The sequence below is a fragment of the Chelonoidis abingdonii genome, chromosome 1 (genome assembly GCF_003597395.2).
Source record: "Chelonoidis abingdonii isolate Lonesome George chromosome 1, CheloAbing_2.0, whole genome shotgun sequence".
NCBI lineage: Eukaryota > Metazoa > Chordata > Testudines > Testudinidae > Chelonoidis > Chelonoidis abingdonii.
In genome coordinates this window covers 341,039,556-341,054,059 of record NC_133769.1, presented here as the reverse complement: position 1 = coordinate 341,054,059, position 14,504 = coordinate 341,039,556, and the positions used below count along the sequence as shown (strand labels likewise).

General features: G+C 39.5%; 1 protein-coding gene across 1 annotated transcript; it reads right to left on the bottom strand.

Moving 5' to 3' along the window:
* Nucleotides 1-305: 305 nt before the first annotated feature.
* On the bottom strand, nucleotides 306-8,096 carry LOC116814902 (matrix metalloproteinase-27-like). Its single transcript, XM_032762868.2, has 10 exons — nucleotides 7,873-8,096; nucleotides 7,268-7,506; nucleotides 6,497-6,645; nucleotides 6,269-6,397; nucleotides 4,215-4,376; nucleotides 3,937-4,057; nucleotides 2,939-3,069; nucleotides 2,124-2,283; nucleotides 944-1,047; nucleotides 306-689 (listed from the first exon to the last, which is right to left on the bottom strand). The coding sequence occupies exons 1-10, from the start codon at nucleotides 7,987-7,989 to the stop codon at nucleotides 589-591; spliced, it is 1,413 nt and encodes a 470-aa protein (XP_032618759.1). The 5' UTR covers nucleotides 7,990-8,096; the 3' UTR covers nucleotides 306-588.
* Nucleotides 8,097-14,504: the final 6,408 nt, after the last annotated feature.

Sequence of the window (14,504 nt, the reverse complement as noted above, 5' to 3'; positions counted from 1 at the left end):
AAGCAACAAGCCAGGAGAGTGATTCCAATTTGATACGAGAGGGTGTAGGTTGAAGCTGTCAAGGCCAAAGAGGAGATCATGACAAAGTTAAGAGACAAAGCAATAAGAGCCTGGGTGAGAGCTTTGGCAGTATGGACAGAACAAGGCAGGCGCTTAGAGGTGGGGTGAAAGAAAAAGTGAAAAAATGGGGATATATAATTTTAAAATATATTCAGTGTATTTGTGTCAAGTCCTTCAGACCTTTTCTGTTTTAGAAATGTGAGGTGTCATGAACAGATGAAGCAGATGGCAGTTTATACCAAGTATAAAACACTTTATTTCCAAGATAGTGGGAAATCCATTCAGAGTATAAAACACACATAAATATGTCATACTTTGTTATGAAAAGAAATCAAAGACCATAGCTCTGCTTTGACTGTTGGACATACACTAAATATGAACAATACTGAGGTTGTAGACATTCATGAAAAAACAACCTGTTTGCCTTTCCGAAATACTAGGTGCTTTGATATCATAGCGATGGCTATTTTATAGAAAGCTAGCTAACTAGAATTTATTTTCTTAAGTTGCATATAATAATGTTTAATGTTAACAGTTAAACCAGCTATTGCTTGTCATCACACGAATAACTCTCTTTGTATTTGGGTCAAACTCCCATTGCTTTGATCCATGGAAAAAGTAGAAGAATCCTAGAAATAAAAGTAAGAGGAATGATTATATTGTACAAGTCATTTGTAGCTCTGTTTAACAAATAATGCTGGAGACAATAGCAAAATAACATCTTCCATATACACAGAAAACCTCTTGTTACTTTCTGCTCTTAGCAAGGTAATGATAATAATGGCATATAATGTGATTAATATAATAATGACTAATAATATTTTTAATCCTTCTGAAATTTACAGCAGTGCAAATCTTCCACTTGAAAGTTCATTCCACGTACCTTTATGCTGGAAAACAGCATCAACTTTCTTGCCAATTCCTGGAAAATCATCTGTTATTTGTCTTGGATAGCCCTTTTCCATGGTTTGACTGCTTTCCTCGTACCTGAATGATATAACAGGGTGGAATGGGTTTGCAAGAATTTAAGCCCTAATCCTGCAAAGACTTAAGTACATGATTAACTTTATTCCCCAGTAAATACAAACAATAGGAAATCACAGACAACTGTAAATTCAATGAACATAGTCTGGCTGACTTGAATCATCAGACTAAGGAAATACACAATGATGATAAAGCCTCTTTGACTCATACCGTGGTCCTTACTTATTGCAGGGATCTCTGAAGAATGACCAGCTTTGCATAATGGGCCACTCACATGACTAGTTTATTATCTATCTTATCTGCCTGTATCTTATTTCTCTTCTATTTGGGTGCTAAAAGGCACTCCTGTGAATTAGGTGAGCAGGGTTTGGCTTAAATGTACTGAAAATCCAATACAAAGCAGATAAATCATGGAGTGTTAAGGACAGTTAGTTTCATTGTACCTATCGGTTCCAGGTGAATTTGTATCTGCCATTGCTAAGCCATGTTTCCGCTGCACCTACCCATGCTACTGTGACTACACAGCTGTTTATTCTTATGCTCTCTTAACAAGAGCTAACCACAAGTCTGTGTATGCGAGCAGAGGAATCGCACGTCCAGCTCGTAGAGTAGACATAGGCCTACACTGTGACTCAATTTACTGTTATTAGTACACAAGTTAGAGAAGGTAAAGTCCTGTTGGACCATCCAGTCCATCTCCCTGCCAACGGAGGATTGCTTTGTATTGTACATTTTCTAGTTTTTTGTCCACGTTATTTGTAAAAGTCCCAAGTGTTAAGGCTTCTACCATTTTCCTTGAATACTCTTATTGTCTTGTACAGTGCACCAAAAGAAATCTACATGCAGAGTACTGTATTAACAGTCCTGTTAAACAGGTCTTTGAAAGAGAAGCAAAGGTATATTCTTTTCTAAGTTCAGGAGCCATTTAAACAAATGCTTTCCTTGAAAATTAAAATATATTCCTTATCAAAGTGTCCTAGCTGTCTAAATATTTAAAGGGCAAATCTTATCTTTAAATGCACACATGAAGGTTGTATGGAAGTCAACCAGAAAGCAAAAATTTTAGCCATTGATCTTACCTCCAATACTTGTCACCTACAAAAAAGTCTGTTTTTCCTGAGTTTTTATTTGAAACAGCTGCATCAATTTTCTTAACACTCCTTGGGAAACCCAATGTATTGATGTTCTTAGGATAACCAGGGAGCACCTGGTACCCACTGATAACCCAGAAATTATTCCCTGTTAAAAACAACAACAAGATTTGCAATGTTTCACCTGTGGTTTATGACAAGTCAAACAAACACAAGTTAGGGTGACCTGATGCCCCAATTTTATAGGGACAGTCCCAATTTTGGGGTCTTTTTCTTTTATGGGCTCCTATTGTCCCCTACCCCCATCCCGATTTTTCACACTTGATGTCTGGTCACCCTAACCCAAGTGCATTTGCTTAGTGGAAGTAATGCATGGGCCTGCACAGTAGCAGAATTCAGGAAATTCCATGTAAGAAAAACTAGGTGAAACTGCCTGTCATTGTTCATTCTATACAGGCAGGTCTATACAAGGACTTACACTAGTGTAGATATATCTCTCAAGGTGTGAGAAATCCATACCCTTTGAGAGATGTAGCTATACCAATCTTACCTCTCCCCACTACTCCCTCCCTCTTCTTGTGAAGACAGCACTAGGTCAACAGAAGAATTCTTCCATCAACCTGCCTATGGCCTCTTGGGGAGGTGGATTACCTACATCAGTAGGAAAATCCTCCCGTTGACATAGGTATTCCAGGTGTATAGGTATTGTGCACAATGAAACACTACACACTCTGTGCTTTCCTCCCATATCCTCCCAAAAATTACATGTAAGAAGAATTTAGAGAAAACCATACATATTTTACCTTTGAAAAATAGAATCTGATCTTTAATATTTTCATAAGCAGCTTGAATACCAGATGGCAGAGAAGGCCAGAATGTAGAAATTAATTCAAGTTCAACTTCTGAATTACCAGGATAAACTCGCCATATGTGCCTGATTTAAATATGATACAATTTTCACAGTAAATAATAAACCCACATACATTTCTGTATATTCATAAGACTGTAAACAGTGATGGGACTTATAACCTCTTTCTTGTCAAGGGAATCTAGCAGGATACCACGTGCATTCTATTAATCAGTCAATGATTTCACCATGCCAGAAAGTAAAATATTGGCCATACTGGGAAAGAAAATTCTGTCACTTGCTGCAGTCAAATATCCAAATATGTCAACTACTTCTAAAAAACTCCTTTTGTTGACTGGTCCACCCTTGGTGTTGACTGACTAAGAATATAAATTAGGACTAGATGAGGGATTAGATAGTTCCTGTGCCACATTCTAGCATGAAAGAATCAGCTAGAGCATCCGAGACACACAAAATAATGAGTCTGATTCTGATCTGCTAACTTACGAGTTCCCACTGCCTGTGGGCTTGTACAGGCATAAATGAGAACTGAATTTGGCCTCAAGAGGCATTACAGAGCATAACCATTCCTTTGCAAATGATGGCAGCATTTACTTATCTCACAACTAAATTTGACCATCTGCTTATTTTGGGATGAATCATAGACTTTGCTGGGCCTGAGATATTTTCTGGGAAAGACAAGCAACTCTTGCCAGAGGACTCACTTCACCTCTAGTATAAAAGTAGGCGAGTTTGTAAATAACTTCACTGTTAACAATAAAACATTTCTTATTTCAGTGGGTTATTAATTCTGAAATCTCCTTTGCTTTCTTTCAATCCATCTATCTATGATGTTGATCACTGGAGCACGTTGTTGCATTCAGTCATTAAGAAATAATGTAAAAGAAATGTCCGCACAAAGGTTAATGTCATTTGAAGAGGGACTGGGTTTACCTGTCTTTAAAAAACATGACTTCTCTGCGCAGTGTAGTGATAGCATCGAAAGAGACCATAGGGTTACAGGTTTTAGGTGCTGTGGGTCTGGCTGGCTCATCCGGGGTGTTAGGTGAGGGTCCTAGGGAAAGCAGTTTAAAAAGAATATTCAAAAATGTGTGGGGTTAGTCATGTATTTCACACACAGAGGAACAATATGGAACTATAATTAGTTAAAATGATTTCACTTTGAGATATAGTTTGTTTCTGTTTTTTTTAAGGAGATGGATTCTACTTACCGTAAATGGCTTGTATACCATTAATATCATCCGGGGAGAGCAGGAATTCAGTGGGGTTGATGTAGGCATAATTTGGGAACATCAAGGCTCCACGGTCAGTGGAATGTGAGAGACCCAATGCATGGCCAAACTCATGAGCAGCAACCAGAAACAAGTTGAACCCTAAAAAAAGCATAAGTGCAAGACAGCTTAGACGTATTTGTGTCTACAGGCTTGCAACTGGAAAGTCCAGCTTACTGCTCAATACACAAGTGCTATAGAGGATCTTAGTGGTTCTATGGCCTCGCTGTATATACCTGAAACCACTGGTGCTGGGATATAGTATGAAACATGTTATGTAAACGAGGCAGTCGGGGCTTAAATTTGGCCAGCACTGTCCAAAGCGGTAAATATTTTCAAATTTGTGGGGCGAGCCCTGGTGCAACCCACAGAGCTGAAGCCCTGAGCCCCAGCATACCCCATAGGGTTAAAGCCCCAAGATTCCCCCACTCCGCAGTTGAAACCTGGAGCCCTGAATAGGAGGAATGGGGGTGGAGGGATGCTTCAGGAAATCATCTATGAGAATTTAAGCCCTGAAGGTGATGTTCTTCCAGAGTCAAGAAGGGATGGCTGTTTGGCTCTTACCTGTAGTTGTTGAAACTAGATGAGCTGAGTCAGTAGGTAGCTGGAGGTGAGCGTGGGAGAAGTTTTGATGAATTGCCAGGAAAGGCTTCCCAATTTACCTACTCCTGATTGTATGGTGATTCAGAACTATCAATAGTAGGAGGACTAGAATAAGAGGAATACTCATATTTATGCCTGAAACACTAAATTGTAGTTCTATGGGACTTTCTTTCCTGCACACATGGTACACACATTTTGGGCAGGAAATATATATAAATATATATAAAAATATATTTATAAAATAGTGTTGACTCAATGTTTTCCCTTTTATAAAAAGAATTTTTCTAGGTCCATGGTTTATTTAAAATATCCCCCAATAAAACACATCAGACAAAGGTAGCTCTGGTTTTACTCTGATTTAATGTCAGCTCAACAAACAGGAGAAATTAGATTTGCTCAGTTATCTTGATGCTTATAGTTATCAATGTAGTATCTGAGTGCCTCACAGACATTAATAGATTTAGCTTCACAAACCTCTTGTGAGGTAAGGAGGAATTATTATCTCTCCTTTAAAGATGAAAAACTGAGCTCCAGAGTTGTCAAGCGACTTGCCCAATATCACAAGTCTGTGGAAGAGCAGTGAATTGAACCTAGATCTCCTGGGCATTGCTGGCTGGAAAACAATAATTCCATTTTGCAAACAAAATGTGAGGTTTGAACATTTCTTTTTGTTCCATTGAGGAATGAAACCAAGACTTTCTGAAACTTTTCACTGGAGGGGAGGAATGGAAGAAGAGAGAGAGGGAAAAGAGAGTGGGCCATCCTTGAATATTCAATAGCCTAGTGGTTTGGACACTCACCTATATATGAGAGAGAGACAGAGTCTCTACTCTGCCTGGTGTGGAACGTAAGAAAAGGACTAGGAAATTGTATTGGAACTAGGGGGTTAAGGTGAGCTCCCCCCGAGGATTCTGGGAGTTTAACCTCTTTCACAATTTCCTATGGGTTCCCTGGGAATTCCAAAAGGCTTTTTGAAATATCCCAGAAACCACTACTTGAGGGAGCTATGCTAGAAACCGTGTGATAGGTACTGCAGAAATGTACTACAGCTCTTGTGTGGACATGGGTAAAACTGAAGTGGCCCCTATTGCTACAGCATTAGCAAAGACACACTCTACTGCTGGTGCTTAAGAGAGTGCTATGCCTTTGGAACATTTACCACTGGTTCCATCCTATAGTGTAGACAAGGCCACTTGTCACTGTGGATACCCCACTCTAAACAAACCAGGTTGCTCCGGTGAAGTATGTACCCTTCTGCTACAATCTTTTTTCAAGCAGGACTATGAAAGAAATTTGAGGAAGATCTTTAATATCCTAATTATTTTTAACATTAACATTGTACTACAATAAGGTATCATTAACACGTAGTACAAGAGACCTTCTTGACCTACCAGCAGAGCCTTCTGTCCAGTGTTCATCTTCATCAAAGTGGACATCACCTCCAATACCATTGCCAGGTGGAAAGGCATGGCCAAGAACACCAAGGGGTCCATCAAAATAACGGGGACAGTGACCATGAGCTAAACAGAAATTTGTTGAAAAAAAATTAGAGCACCATATCATTGCTGTAGGCAACAATATAAATTCATCTTATCAGTTCCATACAGTTATTACAGTACCTCCAGTCCCAAAAGCGATCATTATGTCTGCTATCCCTTTATATATCCTAGTGAAAATCAGTGGGGACACAGTGCTCCACACTTTAAATGCCTTCTGGATTGCTTTATCCACATCAGATTGTGTCATATCTGGAGTGTAATTCACAATTCTGTAGGAATAAAGAAACAGATGCATATTCTGTAATAATAATACCTATGGTTTATCTGCATAAACCATAACACTAATGACAGCATGTTGTACTATAAGATACAAAGAGAGGCCTGACCAATGATCCTTGAGCATTCAAAACTCACTTTGGATTCTGTGTGCCAGGAATGCGATAACTTGTTTTTTCCATCTCTAATATTTATAATACTAATGTTCTATCATATATATCTGACCTCTTAAAGAGCTGTTCTACCTGTCAAAATGGCTGCTGTTCAACAGATCTTCTCCTTGGGCGCATTGAAAGTCATATCTACTGACGTTGGAGACAATATTAAGTTGCCAGTGATTACATCATTTGAAGACAATAGGGGTGTAACGAGCATAAGTGAGGCTCATATTTGGTCTACAGAATCTTTACTAGAAATTATGTCCGAGAGGTAAAATACCTAGCTAGACTCCCTGAGTCCAGGGTGTATTTGCATGACTGGCAGGGTTAACTGAGCGCACTTGCTATGAAAGTTTTTTAAAAGAAAATAAATAAGAATACCCACAGGATAATTTTTGAGCTACTTTTCAGATGAGAACCACATTTTAAACACAAGAAAAAATTATATAGATATTACCTGTATGTCAGTTGCTTTTTTTTCCATCCTGGGAGAATGAAACCATACTGTCCGACATCAGGAACTCCACACCTGGGCTTCTGCATCACTTTCAGAGTCTCAGGATCTGGCTTTCCGGTCACTTCCAACCCAAAAAATTCTTGCATTTTTTGGATTTTTTCAACCATGGGGCTAGTGCTCCTTCTCCATGCTAGATGCTCTGGATCTGGTTGAAGCTCATAAAATTTCTCTAGATACTCCTGACAAATAAATAAATAAATAAATGCTACAACTCTTTTTTTAGATCTTAAAAAAATTACCTTAGGACCACTATTATTCGTACACTATGCTTTCATGCCTCTGATTTCCATGTGCTCCAGCAGCTGTTTGTCTTAGGAATCTGGCTAAATAGAAACAGACCACACATTCCATTTTTTTAATCACTTGACAATTCCTGCTCATGCTGATTTTTATTCATTTTAGCAAAGTGTGCTTAAAAGATCTGTGTATGGTTGTGCAGGGAATTCTCGTGGGATAACAATGTCTTGACCAATTCAAACTTGCAGATGCTTTAAAACCTAAATGGAAAGGGCTCAGCACATCTCATATTCAGAAAATGAAGTTACCTGTACAAGCTGCATATTTTCTCCTTCATTGTTTTTTTCTGGAAACACAGGAAACGCATAAGAAAATGCCACATATAGTAACAGCAAAAATGGAAGGCTCTTCATTCTTATCCTCATTCCAGCCTTAGCGTAACAAGAGTCAGGCTCTGCTTTCGGTATACATCTTTCAGGCTTCTCAGTTTATATGGTTAATAGGGTGTTTCATAAAGTCTGCTGTAGAATGACTCACAGTTTAACATGCTTTAATTAGCAACAGATATCATATAACACAAGTTGGGATGACACAAAACAAGTTAACTAATACCATCTGATTGTGCAACCATTTGAAGACCATAAATACTGGAGATGATTGTGAAATTTATGATTAAAGTTTTTAATCAAACTTGGAGGGTGTTCTCTCTTTGCAAGTAGGCTCAAAACTGGTAAGTTCTAGCAAAACGATTCCATTTTGATGAATCTGCATTTTTGATTAAAGTTTTTAATCTAAAAAGCAGATTTGTCAAAATGGAATCTTTTTGCTGGAACATATGAACTTTGAGCCGACTTGCAAAGAGAGAACATCCTCCTTCTTCCCTTGAATAGCTGGGTGGTTAAGCCATTTACTTTGCTTATAGGAAGTCCAGGTCCAAGTTTCCGATTTGCCTGATTTCAAACCAGGAATTTGAACCTGGGTATTTCAATTCCCAGCTGAGTGCTTTAACCTCTGGGCTACTGGCAAGTGAAACTCAATTTGTCCTATTGAAGTTGTTCTACTTTGTATAAATATTTATTGGAACAGGGATTTGAATATCCAGACAGCCAACATTCCCATCCAACCTCTTATCATCTTATGTGTTGATTACTGCAACATGCTGCTCTTCTTGGGTCTTGACAAATGTGATTTTGCCCCACTCACATCCATTTAGAATGCTGCTACAAAGAGCATTTTCCTAGCCCATTGGATTGACCATGTGTCAAGGCTGATTCCTCACTCTGACACTTCAAGTGCAGAAGGTGGGGGCCCACAAGGATTCTAAAAATTAATCCTGGCCACTCCAGGTTTTAATTACACTCCCAAGGTTACAGCTTCTCTCTGACCTTAGCTTGGTAAACCCTGCTACCCCCCAAATGCAAAAACCCCTTGGGACTCAGGAAGGTACACTTGGGAATTCCTCCTTGTGGGGTACCCTTTCATCCTGTGTCTGGGGAAGAACTGAGAAAGAAAACAAAGGAAATTAGCTGTTGCTACCAGCTAATCAAACAACTTGCACAAACCTCTTAGGATACCAAAAATCCAATCTTGTTCTTAAAGAAGGTAAATTTTATTAAAAACAAAAAGAAAGGAAATACATCTGAAACTTAGGCTTTTTGCTAGATCTTAAAAGAAACAATTACAAAAATTAAGCATCAAGACAGCTTTCTTGAGGTTCAGCTTAAAGGCTACAAGCAAAACAAAAGCATCTGGGGTTAGCACAGAGGAGTCCACAAGCCTTACAGAAAATAAAAGAAATAAACCTAATCACGTCCTTCCAGACATTTCCTAATCTACTTACATATTTGAGTAGTTCTAGGTATAATCTGATGATTTCCATACCTGGCAAAAAGCTATTTACGGCATAGTCAGAGCCCTGACTTTGCTCTGTTCCCTCTCTCCGGAGAACAATCAAAGAACAACAAAAAGGAAGGCTTTCCCCACAATTTTAAAATGTTCTAGCCTTCCCATTGGCTCTTTTGGTCAGGTGCCTACTCTCTTTCCTTTGAAGCTGGTCCAATAAAAGATATTATGCCACCCACCTTGTCTCTCTTCCTATCATCTCTCTTTTGTAATTGAGCTGTCAATAGGCCCATTATATCAGCCTCCCATTGCCCACTTGCAATGCCCACTTATCATAGTGTCTAGGAGCCTTAGGCATAGACCCTATTGCGCTAGATGCTGTGGGAACACAGAACAAAAAAAAGTCCATGCCCCAAGGAGCTTACAATTTAAGTATATGACAAGAGATGACAGATGGATAAGACAGGCAGATGGGGGAGTGCAAGAAAACAATGAGACAACATTGTTCAGCACCATAGGCTGGGTCTCATGTGAGTACTCTGTCTGTCTGTCTGTCAATTTCATTTAATGAAAATGGTTTCACAACTTAGTTCATCATTTTAACCACATTCACCACAGGACACTAATCTCTGAGTAGTTTAGAAGAAGGGACATTTCAGGGATCACACAAACTGTAACAAATTAGAGCCTGAACCTGTCAGGGGCTGAATTGTGCCCAGTTCCATTGGTGTCCATGGGAACTGAGAGGGTTCAGCACTTCTCATGAGCTGCAGAGCCTCTGACAGGATAGTGCTCGTCATTTGCAAAATAAATTGTGACAAATATCCTCTGTGTCTGACTGTGTCATGCTGAGGAAATGCTTGTTTTCATGTTTGTTGCATCACTGTCCTTTTCAGCTAGCTTCTGAGGAAGTCAGTGGATGATGGACAAAATCCCAGTTTCATTGTATAACATTGTTTGCAGAGTAGTTTCTATTGTTACTTATCCTCAATGTGAAAACCTGCTCTATTATTATTAATTGATATTATGATAGCACGTAAGGAATCAAGTTTAGACTGGGGGTCCATTATGCTAGATCAGTAACTTCCAACCTGAGGCCCTCAAAACTCTGAATTGTTGCCCTTGAAGATGGCTATGTTAATAAGAAAATGAGTCTTTAACTATTCACGGAAGCTCTGTTTCTTCAGCTGTGCTTTCTATTTATAAGTTAAAGTTTATTAGATTAATAGATTTTAAGGCCAGAGGGGACCATTGTGATCATCTCATCTGACCTCCTGGAGAACCATAGAAATTAATGATTCCTGCATCAAGCACATAACTTATGGTTGAGCAAGACCCTCTCTTTTATACAGGTATTCAAAACTGAGTTACTGTCAAGGTTTGAATTAGCCCTGTAGCTACAGGGAGGAGGTAGGGGCATCACTTCCCCACTTTCTCCTCTATAGCATTAGCAGCAGCTCTGGTGTGAGATGGGAGTGATCTGAGAAGCTGCTGTTTCCTCTCCACTATGGTTTCTCATCAGCTCCTCCACTGGTTGCCTGTTGCATGGCAGGGGAGAGAAGAGACAGTATTCCATAGCCTGCTTTCCTACCATTCTATGGGAGCCCAAGAATAGGGTAGAAGCCTATGAGAGCACCTAGTAAGGGATGACTCCTCTACCCCACCCTCCCATGACAGGCTAGCAGAGGACAAAAAGAGTAGAAATGTAAACCAGCAAGCAGTTATAGCTCCTTGATTCTTTGTGTCAGAGCTACCTCAACAGTGCTCTAATCTGTGCCAGCCCGCTGTGGTCCCAGTAGCTGCGTACATAGCAACAAGTATACTAAAAACCAAAACACCCTAACAAAACAAGATGCCACTGCACAGACTTCTTCCCAGTATGTTGCCTGTATCTGCAGCTGCCCAGGAAGGACCGGAATCAGTCTATGCTGTGAGTGAACCTTATTTCAGTATCAGGAAAATTAGTTAAAACAACAATTAAATAAATGGAGATATCCTATCTTGTAGAACTGGAAGGGACCTTGAAAGGTCATTGAGTTCAGCCCCTTGCCTTTACTAGCAGGGCGAAGTACTGATTTTGCCCCAGATTCCTAAGTGGCCCCCTCAGGGATTAAACTCACAATCCTGGATTTAGCAGGCCAATGATCAAACCACTGAGGTATCCTTCCCCCCCACAAAGCACCTAAATGAACTTGATGTGATAGAGACAAATGAATATGAATTCTGCAAAAGAAAATCATGCCACTCCAATATACTAGATTTTTGGGGGTATAGTCAACAAATACTGGATGATGGAGAAATGGTTGGAACAATTTATTTGAACTTTCACAAAACTTTTGGCAAAATCCCTCCTAAGAGATCCTTTAGGAATTGAAGTAGTGAGTGCTGAGAGTTAAAGTACTGTCATAGATTGGATTTGACTAAGACAGAAAACAAAGAGTAGGAATAAATGGCTAATGTTCATCATGGAAAGGGTTAACAGAGGGGTGCCCAAAGTTCCATAGTAGGACCAGTGATGTTTGTTTATTAATGATCTGGAAAGGGTGTGTGTGTGGGGGGTGCTAACGATTTGGTAGAACTTGCACAACACAAAATTATTTATGCTAGTCAAGACTAAAAAAGACTGTCAGGCACATGAGAAGGACTTTTCAGTGCTAGAAAAATAGGCACCAAAGTGGCAGATGACAGTAATTGTGGACCAGTACAAAGTAGCATAAAAAAATAACTGTTGACAAATTATTATCCTGCACTGGAATAAATAATTCCACACACAGATAGATTCTGGAATCCTGCTTCCACCAAAATCAGTGGAAGTTTTGTTATTGACTTCAGTGAGCCCAGGATTTGATCCCTGGCCATCATTACTGGCAGTGCAATGCTAATCTCTCCTCAGTGTGAATCAGTGGCCAAAAAAATTAAATAAAATATTAGGGTGCATACAAACAAGATGGAAACTAATATGGAAAAATATAATATACGATAAATCATTTGTTAAATATGTACTTGGCTTAACATGTGGTATTTGTGTTTGAAATCCAGAAAGTAAGACAATTTTGAACTGAGTCGATACTTTAGTAAGCAGGTAACAGCTTACATTTCTGAGTTTTTAAAGTAAATTTTGGTTAATCGTTAATGAGATTTTTTTAATAATATTTGTTGGTCTAAGGTTGATATGCAAATTGATGAAGACCTCTATTAAGGATCCATAGTTAGACCTAAATTAACTCCTCAGAACAGGAGAGAAATAGGATTAAAATAAATTTACATCTTTGTGATAAAGGGCTTTGATTTATTGCAGTTTGATAAGTTTTTACGTCCTATGTTAAATTAATTCATTAATGTTTTTACACGGTTGCATATCACCATCTTTGTTTTGATTTCTATAATTTCTTTTTTATCTTTAAATTCTATTTTGATTAATGAAAAATCTATAAGAATGCTTTTAATATGAAACTCAACAAATCCTTGAGAAACATACTATAGATAGCTGAGTAAATAAAATTAATTAACCAATGTGTGTTTTACTCACTTAACAGTACTGTTCTCACAGGAAGAAGAACATCCATATTTTACAGTATAGTTTAAAAAATTATAACCCTCATGCTTCAGGACACATGGCAGTCCCTAGATGCCTGAGATTAGGAAGAAATTCATCTTAAAGGCAATTTATTCCATAAATGAGACCGGGTACCAGACTACATGAATCACTACTTTGATTTGGTATAGTAATTCCTACATGTCTTATGTTTATTAGTAGAACTGTAGAATACTGCAAATACAGCAAGTGTTCCCTCAAATACTGAATGGCTGTTCATTTTCACTACTTGCTAGCATTCGTGTGAAAGGTTTCACTCCTATCCAGGAGGAGTGGCTATTCTTTGTATGAATACTCATACCCCATGCAAAGAAAAGTATGCATCTAAACAAGAATATTTACTATTTATTCATCATCTGGTATTCTTTACTCTTCCATTCTAGAAATTACATATGCAATTTTTAGGGCAACTATATCATAGAAACATCATCTGCATCCCAGAAACAGGCTCTGGACAACTAGATTTGCCTGAATTCACTATTTTCATGGCTTTTCTGTGGGATCTTCTTCTCCTATTGCTTTATGTGTGTCCCGTGCTTAGATCCCATCACTGTTCTGCTCTCCAACTGTATCAAGTTTAAGCTACTTGTTCTCCCTTTCGTGGCTCTCAACATCTGTTTCACCTTAACTGGAAAATGAATGGATGAATGTGTAATATGTAGGTGGCTATAAAGCATCAGGCTCTCCAGTTATGTTGCCATTTTGTTTTCTATTTTTAAAATGTGGATTCTCTTCGGAGTTAATTCTGGGCTGTAAACAGGGTCAGCTCCAGGCACCAGCATTCCAAGCTGGTGCTTGGGGCGGCAATCTGCAAGTGGCGGCAGTCCCTGTTGTTTTGCCCCCAAGCAGCGTGCCGAATTGCCGCTGCGGGCGGCGAGGGCAGTCTGTGTGCCTTTACGGCAGCATGCGTGTTTCCATGTCGGCGGCATTTCGGCAGCAGCTTCTATGTGCAGCTGTCCACGGCAGCTTCAGCTAAACATAGAAGCTGCTGCCGAATTGCCACCGCCACGGAAACACACCTTCCACCCTAAGGGCACACGGACTGCCCCCGCCGTCCGCTGTGGCAATTCGGTGTGCTGCTTGGGGCGGCAAAAACTGTAGAGCTGGCCCTGGCCATAAATGTTCCTAAATGTAGAAGGAGTAATGCAGCTCCACTGTATGACAAAAGGATGACATGAAGCGTCAGAGAAGCAGAGCTCAGTAGTTGCCCATAGAGAGAAATTTGGGGCTGGGAAGGAGAGAGGTTTGATTATGACTAATGGATTGATGAGAGAGGGGATCTATTGGCTCCACAGAAATTTTCCAGTGGCCATGGATGGTAATGCAGCCTAGAGCGGTGTGGCTGCTCCATTCTCTGCTTTTGAGTTGAGGGAAGATTTTTAAACCCTAAGACTCCATGTAATTTCCTTGGGCACAGCCCATTTACTCAGCCTGTGCTTGGGAGCAGAGTGTAGCTCTTGAGCAGCGGCAATGATCACAAGACACAGAAAGTGGTAGGACAAA

Bases quoted from the DNA above. Each gene is read 5' to 3' on its own strand.
- LOC116814902 (XM_032762868.2), bottom strand. From the start codon at position 7,989: ATGAGGATAAGAATGAAGAGCCTTCCATTTTTGCTGTTACTATATGTG. The intron at 4,058-4,214 runs GTAAGTAGAATC...TGCTTTCCCTAG, and splicing joins TGGTATACAAGCCATTTACG to GACCCTCACCTAACACCCCG. The intron at 2,284-2,938 runs GTAAAATATGTA...TGTTTTTAACAG, and splicing joins TCAGATTCTATTTTTCAAAG to GGAATAATTTCTGGGTTATC.